Below are 11,087 nucleotides of genomic sequence, written 5' to 3' on the forward strand. Positions count from 1 at the left end.
ACACCCAAGTGGGATTTACCTCAGTATGCAAGACTGGTTTAACTTTCCAAAATCAGTTGTTACCCATCATATCAAATGGCTAAAAAAGAAAAATCACATGATCAGAACAATAGGTGAAGAAAAAGCATTTGACACAATCCAATGCCAACTCATGATAAAAACTCTCAGTAAAGTAGGAATAGAGAAGAATGTCCTAAACTTGATAAAGGCTGTGTAACAAAAAACCTGCAGCTAACGTCATACTAATGGTGAAAATTTTAAAGCTGTCCCACTAAGATCAGGAACAAGCAAGGGTGTACACTCTCATTACTTCTTTTCAGTATCATACTGGAAGTACTACCTAATGCAGTAAGACAAGAAGTTGGGATGGGAGGGGTGTTGGAATATAGTCATTATTTGCAGATGGCCTGTCATCTATGTAGAAAATCTGAAAGAATTGACCAAAAAGCCTAGATTAATAAGCAATTAAAACAAGGTTGTAGGATACAAGGTTAATATACAAAAGTCATTTGCTTTCTTACATACCAGTAATGAGCAAGTGGAATTTGAGATTAAAAACAATACCATTTACATTAGCACCCCACTAATGAAATACTTAGGTGTAAATCTAACAAAGTATGTCTAAGATCTAAATGAGGAAAACTACAAAACTGTTATGAAATCAAAGAAGAACTAAATAAATGGAGAAATATTCCATGTTTGTGGATAGGAAGACTCAATATTATTAAGATGTAGTTCTTCCCAAGTTGATCTACAATTTCAATAAAATCCCAATAAAAATCCCAGTAAGTTGGGGCTTCCCTGGTGGCGCAGTGGTTGAGAGTCCTCCTGCCGATGCATGGGTCATGGGTTCGTGACCCGGTCCGGGAAGATCCCACATGCCGCGGAGCGGCTAGGCCCGTGACCCATGGCCGCTGAGCCTGCACGTCCGGAGCCTGTGCTACGCAACGGGAGAGGCCACAACAGTGAGAGGCCCGCATACCTCAAAAAAAAAAAAAAAATCCCAGTAAGTTATTTTATGATATTAACCAACTGATTCTAAAGTTTAGAGACAGAAGGCCCAGAATGGCTAGAACAGTACTGAAGAAGATCAAAGTTGGGGACTGACACAACTTCAAGACTTATTATAAAGCTATAGTAATCAAGACAGTGTGGTACAGGTGAAAGAATAGACAGATGGATCAATAGAACAGAATAGAGAGGCTATGATGAACATAGTCAACTGGTCTTTGACATAGGAGCAAAAGTAATACCATGGAGAAAAAATAGTCTTTTCAACAAATGGCACTGGAACAGCTGGACATCCACATGCAAAAAAAAAAAAAAAAGAATCTAGACACAGAACCTTACACCCTTCACAAAAATTAACTCAAAATAAATCACAAATCTAAATGTGAATCACAAAATCATTAAACTCCTAGAAGATAACATAGGAGAAAACCTAGACAACGTTGGATATGGCAATGACTTTTTAGATACAACACCAAAGACACAATGCAAGAAAGGAATAATTGATAAGCTGGACTTCATTCAAACTTCAAACTTCTATTCTGTAAAAGACAACGTCAAGAGAATGAGGAGGCACAGACTGGGGAAACTATTCTCAAAAGACACATCTGATAAAAGACTGTTACCCAAAATATACAAAAACTATTAAATCAACAACCCAATTAAAACATGTGTCAAACTACTAGTATAAAATAAATAAGTTACAAGGGTATAATGTACAGCACAGGAAACATAGTCAATATTTATAACAACTTTGTATGTGTAATCTATAAAAATACTGAATTACTACATTGTATACCTGAAACTAATATAATATTTTAAATCAACCATACTTCAGTTTTTTTAAAAGCAAGCTGAAAGGAAATAAAAGACAATAGAAAGAAAAAGAAAAGGCCAAACACCTTAACAGAAACCTCACAATAGAAGATATACAGTTAGCAAATAAGGACGTGAAGATTCTCCACGTCATATGTCATCAAGGAGATGAAAATTAAAATGAGATACCACTTTGCTCTTATCAGAATGGCCAAACTCAGTAACACTGACAACACCAAACGTTGGTGAAGATGTGGAACAACAGGAACTCTCCTTCATTGCTGGTGGGAATGCAAAATGGTACAGCCACGTTGGAAGACAGGCAGTTTCTTACAAACTAAACATACTCTTACCATACGATCCAGCTATTGCCCTCCTTGGTATTTAGCCAAAGGAATCAAAAACTTATGTCCACATAAAAGCCTGCAGCTATATAAACTGCTATAAACAGTCTATAAACAGAGATGTTTACAGCAGCTTTATTTATAATTGCCAAAACTTTGAAGCAACCAAGATGTCCTTCAGTAAGTATATGGGTAAATAAACTGTACATAAAGACAATGGAATATTATTCACCACTAAAAATAATGAGCACTCAAGCCATGAAAAGACATGGAGGAATCTTAAATGCATATAAGTAAGTGAAAGAAGCCAATCTGAAAAGGCTGCATACTGCTTCCAACCATATGACATTCTGGAAAAGACAAAACTATGAGACCATGAAAAAATAAGTGGTTGCCAGGGGAGGGGGGTGGCAGGTGTGATAAACAGGTGGAACACAGAGGCTTTTTAGAGCAGTGAAAGTACTATGTTATTGATATATGATACTATACATAAACAGTATGTGATAATATAATGGTGAGTACATGTTATAATACATTTGTCCAAACCCAAAAATGTACAACATCAAGAATGAATCCTAATGTTCAAACCATGGACTTCAGGTGGTTATGATTTGTCATTGCAGATTCACCAATTGTAACAAATGTACCATTCCAGTGAAGGATGTTGATAATCGTGTGGGGAGGCTGTGCGTGTGGAGGGGGGGTGGAAGGTATATGGGAAATCTCTGTACCTTCCTCTTAATTTTGCTTTGAACCTAAAAGTGTTCCAAAAAATAGTCTTTTTTTTAAAATAAATAACTTGGTGCTTTGTGCCATGCTCAGAACAAGATAGGAAGTTAAATTTCAACCTGGTGTTAAGTAACTATTTCTCTTTATAATGTAAGAGTTTCTGTTGCCAACTGATTTTTCAGGAAAGTGAGTGGAGAATTTTCTGATTAATATTAAAATGACAAAAACTACATATGATTATAAGTCTTATTAAATAATGACTATTACTAAAATAAATGATGGGCTGTGCTATGTGTTTTGTATGTGATTCTCACTACAATTCTGAGTTAGATTATACTATTCTCATTGTAGAGATAAGGAAACTGAGGCACTCTTTAGTGTTCAGATCATCCACTAACATTTCCTACTCTACAGAAATTCTGCCTTGACAAAAACTGTTGATACCAGACAACTTCACTTACTAATACGTAAAAGAACTATCTCTTTAAAATTAGTGTAATCCTTTCTAGTCCAAAAGAATTTATGCTTTCAAAGGCTTTGAGATTCCTAATAGAGGAGAGGTAGGTAGGGTACGTGACAGAAGAGGCAGATTTCATCTAATTGTGCACTGTATAAGAAGATGGATGGGAAACACAAAGAGCTAATAACACCAAAGATTTTCTTTGCTAGGTTATCTTTTATACATTAATTATACAGAAGAGCCTGCTTAAATGGATACTCTTGCTGTAGAATGTTTCTTTTAAGAGAGTGTTCTTTTCCTTACTCTGCACTTGAGTTGGGAGATATTATCAGAGAGCTATCGGGGACATATGTTGATAAAGTAAGATGAAGTTTATTCTGTTTGTATATAAGTTTATTTATTTAACTGACTGATGAATCATCATTGTACAGGAGACCATGTCACTGTGATAGGGTCAAATTGTCACTGTGTTTAAGCTACTCTATAGTTTTAAATCATATATCCGTGAAATCTGCTTTAACTTTGCAAACTTTGAGATACTCTTATGTATGCCTCTATCACACTGTATAAGGTAATATAGTCCTCTAGTCTCTTAATAGATATTAATTTTTAGTATCATTCATAAATAAATGTTACCTAATGTGTGAAACCGACTTGAGAATCTCATGTTTCTCAATAACCCCGTTAATGACAACAATCTCCAAATAACTAAGTAGAACAATATGCATTATTTTTCAAACTTAAATTATTTTTATATTCATTTTCTCTATATTTGTACTGTTGTACTATTTGTATCTGGTCTTGTTGGTGCACACATCTTGTATGAATGACAACTGGATTTTTTTTACTTTTTTAAAAAAAATATTATTTTTATTTAGAAAACAAATTTGTGGTTACCAATGGGGAGAGTGTAGGGGCGAGGGACAAATTAAGGGCATGGGATTAATATATACAGATTAGTATTTATAAAATAGATAAGGATATACTGTATACCCATCATCTTGCAATAACCTATACTGGAGTATAATTTGCAAAAAATACTAAATCGCTATGCTGAAACTAACACAATATTGTAAATCAATTATACTTCAGCTAAAAATATTTTTTTAAATCAAGGTGAGAGGCATAAATAGTCAAGGGATTAATTACTACATACCAGTGCTGTGCTTGGCTTGTTATTCATATTTCTTTTAATTTTCCCGCTGGGAACTATAATAAAATAGTCCTGTTTTCGGTCGATTGCCAACACCTTTCTTTATATTTGCTCTATATGGTTTTCCCTGGGAATCCGCGGGGGATTGGTTCCAAGACCTGCCTCAGATACACAAACATGCAGATGCTCAAGTTCCATAGCCAGCCCTGTGTATCCGTGGATTCTGCATCCTCGGATACAACCAATCCAGGACTGTAAACATAGTACTGTACACTATCTGCCGGCTGGTGGAACCCACAGGTGAGGAAGGCCAACTGTGTATTTATTGAAAAAACTCCAGGTATAAGTGGACCTTCACAGTTCAAACCCATGTTGTTTCAGAGTCAACTGTATAAGGAAAGATTGGGAAAATCTAGTTATTTTCTGTTTGCATGTGGGTTTTTTTTTCCATTCTCCTGCAACTTTCCTAAACTTGTTTATGCCATCAGTTTTTCTTTTTCGTTGATCATTTTTCACCATATTTCCAGCAATCACACAGCTTTCATCACATCCTAGGTTTTACTGCCTTGGGAGCTCACTACTATGGAAAGTGAATTCTTTTTTCTTGGAAGTCTTTGCTACTATCTTACTCGATTTTAGTTCCCTTTTGTTACTTAAAGTTTTTGAAATCATTTTTTCTGGAAGTTAATTTGGTTGATTCTCTTCTCTCCTTTCTTTTCCCTCCTTCATCACTTCAAGCTAGATTTTCCTTTCCTTTAAATCTCCAACAAATTTTTATCTTTTGTTATGAACACAGTCAATGATCAGCAAACTTGATACTTACATTCATTGGATCCAGTAAAATAAATTCAAGAATTTCATTTGAAACACCACACACACCTACACAAACAGGCACACATGCATGCATGTGTGCGCACACACTACAATAAAATAAATCAATGTAAATAACTATGATTCTCTTTCAGAAACATGATGGCCACTTCACAGTCATCCAGTTGGTTGGTATGCTCCGAGGCATTGCATCAGGAATGAAGTACCTTTCTGATATGGGTTATGTTCACCGAGATCTAGCAGCTAGGAATATATTGGTCAACAGCAACCTAGTATGCAAAGTTTCTGATTTTGGTCTCTCCCGAGTGCTGGAAGATGATCCAGAAGCTGCTTATACAACAACTGTAAGTTTATACATCCTTTTCCAATATAGTTTGTTTACTTTTATTATTTTTAATGTGATTAGAGTAATTCTGGTTTTGTTTTCTAATTTTCTGCTCTCATTTGGTATTTTCCCAATTTAACGTCATTATCTAATTGAGAAGTATTTGTTTTATCTGAGTGCCTGGTTTCAAAAAGAATTGACACTTAACTGTTTCCTTTCTTCCACTCTGTGGGGACTTTAACATCATGCTTGAGATTCACGTCATTACTGCCCTCACAAAAAATCTGCCTTTGCCTGAATATTTTTGATGCTTCAATAGTTATCTCCTTTAAATGGAGTTCTCTACAGGCCAATGGTACAATCAATTAAGTCAGTGATGGTGAAGAACCAGTGGTTAGGAAATGAAAATTTTTTTCTCATAGCAAATGTTATGGAACGTCTGATAATACTTAAAAATGAACAATGTAGGTTTCTCTGGAGATATATAGATACACTCTCAACCTTCTTTTGAATGGGACTTGGGGGAAATGTGAGCAGGAGTAGAAGGCTAAAACTTGAGACCCAAACTATCATCTGTCAATAATGCAATCTCAACTTAACTCATGAACCAATTCATTCCACTGATCTCTTTGGTTATTATTTCAAGGAGTTAAGTCTCAAGCTGTCAAAAAGCTAATAATTTGTAAAATTATACTAGTCTGTTATTTTTTAAACAGAACCCTCACCATTGACTCATTTCAGCTTCAGTGAAAAATGAGTCAGTAAAACTATTCAAGTTGTTTTTATTCTCTTCTCTTATTCTGACATTGCGCATTATTTTAAAAGAGGCAAATCTTTTATTTAGTTATCTTTTATTTCATTTTCTATGAGATTATTTTTGAAACCTCACTGTATTTAACTGCTCTAGAATGGATACAAGTTTAGTATTATGAATAAGACATGTTATACCCTTACTATGTTTGCTTTGTAAAAATCCTCTACATTAATGTATTGATGATATTTTCACTAATTTCTCCAACAATGAAATAGTTCTAAGGAGAATAAATTAATCTAAGTCTGATATATAAGGTAGTAGTATCTACTGATCTTCTAATTTGATCAAAAAGCTTCATAAAAATAAAATTCTATCAAGTCTGAAAATAAATTGTTCATTTTAGAGAAGCAGTATTTTCAAATCCATTTTCTAACTGGAAAATGTCATAATTATTTTCTTTTTGTTTTCAAGGCTTTTATTTTCTTCTCTTTTATTTTTATAAATGTATAACTTAAAGCGACTTTTCAAGTTATGGAACAATGCATGTAAGATTTTTCTACTATGCATATTATTTACAACCTTAGAGAATAGTATTTAGAATTATTATAAAAATATTATAAAATAAAATGTTCATTAAAATTGCAACAAGTATGATCTACTAAAAGGATAAAATAAGATAGGAAATAATGAACAATATATTTAGGAGTAGTTACGAGATTCTTTGGCTGTATGTCTATATAGATACACTTGAAATTTCATATTAAATAATATATTAACTGCTTTTTTAAAATGAGAAGTTCATAACTAAATTTAAGATACTAATAAAATTGACAGGGTAACTCAAATCCTGAAGCATGTATAGATTTTGTTGTCAGATTTGACATCCAGATTCCAGACATATTCTTCTCTCTTATATGATTGTAAGGACTAAGAGGCCCAGAACAGTGCTGTCTTAGTTTAAATCTGACTACAGAATTAAACATCAAATTAGGTCACCATATACTAACACTCTGAAAAGTGCTTCTTGAAAGTTATAGATTATGTCTTTTTTTTTAATTTTAGAATTCTATTTATTTTTTTATACAGCAGGTTCTTATTAGTTATCCATTTTATACATATTAGTATATATATGTCAATCCCAATCTCCCAATTCATTAAGATTATGTCTTGGTTAAGCAATAAGTCTCTGAATTTGAGGTACCAAGTAAATGGTAAATAATGTAACCAAGTACTTTTTAAAAAAAAGTCTCAGACATACCTAACTGCTCAGAGGATCCTGGGGTACAAAATATCATATACTGATTAATTGACTTTATAATGAACATGGACATTCAAATCTCAAAATAGCAGACCTCTTGCCTTCGAAGAGCTTCCCTTTTGACAGGGTAAATAGACTCATGCTTCCTTGCTATTCAGTGCATTAAATCATGCGGCAAGAGTCTGTAAAAAATGTAAAAAATGTGGAAGTACCAAAAAGCAGAGGTCTGGAGAAAGCATCACATAGAAGACAAGTTGAACAAATATTAAATATTTCATTAGGCAGACAGTTAGGGAGAAGATCCAGATAGAGGAAACAGAAAGAGAAAAAGACATAGAAATTTGGGGAAGTGAATGGGAATGTTTACACAAAATGTGGACAGTTTGGAATGGGGGTGAGAAGCAGTGGAGGGGCCAGGTTTCTTAGGAATAATTGTGATGGTAGTTGGGTGGGACATCAGGAAATTTGAAGGTTTTTCTATAGTAATTAAGAGACAGACATTGATTGTTTTAAATAGAGGAATAATAAAATACATACATGTTTTAGAAAATATTATTGAAACAGTGTGAGGGAAAGCTTGAAGGACAGGAGGACTGGTAACAGGAAGACCAGTTAGGGCATTATTGCTATAGACCAAAAAGGTCATATGGCTTTAATTAGGGCAATAGTGGTTGGAATAAAGAGGGAGGAAAATTGAAAATTGTTATGAATGTATAATTTACAAGACTCAATAACAAACTAGATATGAATATAAGGAAGAAGAAGGACTGAAAGATGACACTAGTATTTCTAGATTGAACAGCTGGTTGAATGGTGATGTTTTATTAATCAAGACAGAGAATACCTATTAAAGATAACTTGGCTAAATTACAAAGCAGAATTATAACAAAAGGTCACAGGTACTCTGTCTCAAAGTCATCAAGATAATGCCAGATTGAGCGGTGTCATTCTGTTCAAATTTCGTGTAAAAATTTTAGGACTTTATATAACTGTACTTTCTGTATTTCCTGTTAAAAGGAATGAGACAGAAAACTACTGCCTAGTGGAGATATACCTCAGTTCAAGCAAACCCTGTAAAATAAAATAAAGAAGAATGGTCATTTATATGAAATTGATTCTTTGCTTTATAAAAATGTTAAAATGAAAATAAATAGCAAGCTCTCTTTATACATTTTTTAAAGTACGATTTCATTTTTAAAAGTTTTATCTGTATACAACTTTCCTGGAACATATCTTTTACCTTAAAAGATTTTGACTCTTTCTCTTGCTGTATAATTGCTATTTCCTTATTTTTTTAATAAATGTTTTTATCTGTATCACAAAGGATTTGGAGGAAGGGAGGCTTGTGAAGGGTTTTAAAAACAGGAAGACATCATAGATAAAGGTGTTTTTTTTTGTATACTTCAAGAAAGTAGTCATTGAAACTACCCTTTCCGAACCAATACAGGGGCAAAATAAATAAACATTTTCCATTATGATGACTTTGCCAATATAGAAAGCACATATCACAGCAAAGAGCAGTAAGAACTGGTTAAAAGACAGGCTGGAAAGATGGGGTGACCATTGTGACCCCAGTACTGGCTATCATGCTGAACTGGTCAGCCTGTGGTAGGTGGAGCCTACCACAGCAGAATGGCCATTGGAGCCAGACTGACCAGACCAGAAAGAGATGAGACAAGAGAAATTACTCTGCCAACAATTACTGAGACTTTAGCCCCCTAGTTAGAAGACCTATCCATGGAATGTATAAGAATGTATTGTTTACACTATAAAATACACTAAAGTAAATAAAAGGATGGGATTTACAACTGATAATAAGCAGAAATTCTAGTATTTCTTCCTACAGCTTAAGAGTGTTTTTTGCATGTCCTGCATCAAGTCTAAGACTATTCATTCAACATGTATTCAATACAGTTTATTATGGAGCTACCATATTTAAGGCTCTATCCCTTGGAGGGCCAATTACTAAAACTAAAGGGATTCTTGAGAAGAGATAAAAGGCTGCACAGAGAGAGGACCAAGACTAACTGAACAAGTAACGCATAATAAAACCAACAGATATTCAGACACCAAGAGTGGGCAATGCAGCTTGAAAGGCAACTACAGGAGTAGCAGATTCTCCTGGTAAGCTCTGTACTAAAATACATCAAGCCTTTGCAAAGGGACATCAAGAACTGGTGAAGGCATGAAAGCCAAGAAATGTGGGCTAAAGATAGAAGGGGAAAAAATGCACAAAAATAGGATCTAGACAAGGACTGAGAGGCCTTGTTTTTACATGCCAATTCTATAAAGAGGCTACCAGGCACTTCATGAGGAGAGGCTGGTGAATGATTATGAACCACACCTAATGATACATATACAATTAGTGATATGTAGCTAACTTAATCTGCACAAAATTTACTGAGTTGGATTGTTCTCATTTGATTACATGGTCTCATATCTGGTTATAATTTAAGTGCTAAGAAATCTCTTCCTTTACTGAATCTAACACACATTCACATGGACAATTGTTTTATATCCAGTTCTGGAGGAGGCACTCTCTCATTTGAATATTGCTAAGCAACAAGTCTTAAACTTACATTGAAAATATTAAGCCTCTTTGCTCTCAAGTATGGAAATGAGGTCCTATTTACCTAAAAAGAACATTAAAAGATATATTATGGCTCACACTTGTCTGTTTTAAGAGATAAGTTTTATTTAAGATATGGTACAATGGCAGTTACTGCTCAGAGTTTTTTTAACTATAATGAGTAGCTCCATTTCTTATAGTTTAAAGATCGAAACAAAATGGAAGAATCATTTTATCACAATATCTGTAAAAATTCTAAAATTCCTTGATACTAATTTTCAATTGTGTTCACTTGTGTTATGAAGACAAAGTTTGCTTTTTATTTTGATAGTGATGTTTGCATACAAGTACTTTCCTAGTTGAAGTACAGTCTCATTATTAACAACACATAATCCGAATAATCACAGTTCTGTTAACATCTTAATTCTATTTACTTTGCATTCATAAGACCTCTCCAAGCTCCAACTCTCTTTTTTTTTTTAAGTAACAAATTTTATTTATTCTGCTTGATGTTAAATATAACATTATTTTTTTTCTGTTTTTTTTTTCATTTCAACATCTTTATTGGAGTATAACTGCTTTACAATGGTATGTTAGTTTCAGCTTCACAACAAAATAAATCAGTTATAATGTGTCTTTATTCCTGTTTCACCCCTAGGTTTTTCATGACAATTTTTTTTTCTTAAATTCCATACATATGTGTTAGCATACGATATTTGTCTCTCTCTTTCTGACTTACTTCACTCTGTATGACAGACTCTAGGTCTATCCACCTCATTACAAATAGCTCAATTTCGTTTATTTTTATGGCTGAGTAATATTCCATTGTATATATGTGCC

At 33.8% G+C, this 11,087-nt stretch overlaps 1 protein-coding gene across 2 annotated transcripts in view; it reads left to right on the forward strand.

Annotated features, from left to right (window-relative positions):
- The window catches only part of EPHA6 (EPH receptor A6), an 848,766-nt gene that overhangs the window by 732,620 nt on the left and 105,059 nt on the right, over positions 1-11,087 (forward strand). For both annotated transcript variants that reach the window (XM_024759215.1, XM_024759217.1), the window contains one exon: positions 5,476-5,685. In XM_024759215.1, coding sequence (XP_024614983.1) covers positions 5,476-5,685 — 210 coding nt within the window. The remainder of the gene's footprint in view (positions 1-5,475; positions 5,686-11,087) is intronic.

This window comes from Neophocaena asiaeorientalis, unplaced genomic scaffold (genome assembly GCF_003031525.2).
Source record: "Neophocaena asiaeorientalis asiaeorientalis breed wild unplaced genomic scaffold, Neophocaena_asiaeorientalis_V1.1 scaffold197, whole genome shotgun sequence".
NCBI lineage: Eukaryota > Metazoa > Chordata > Mammalia > Artiodactyla > Phocoenidae > Neophocaena > Neophocaena asiaeorientalis.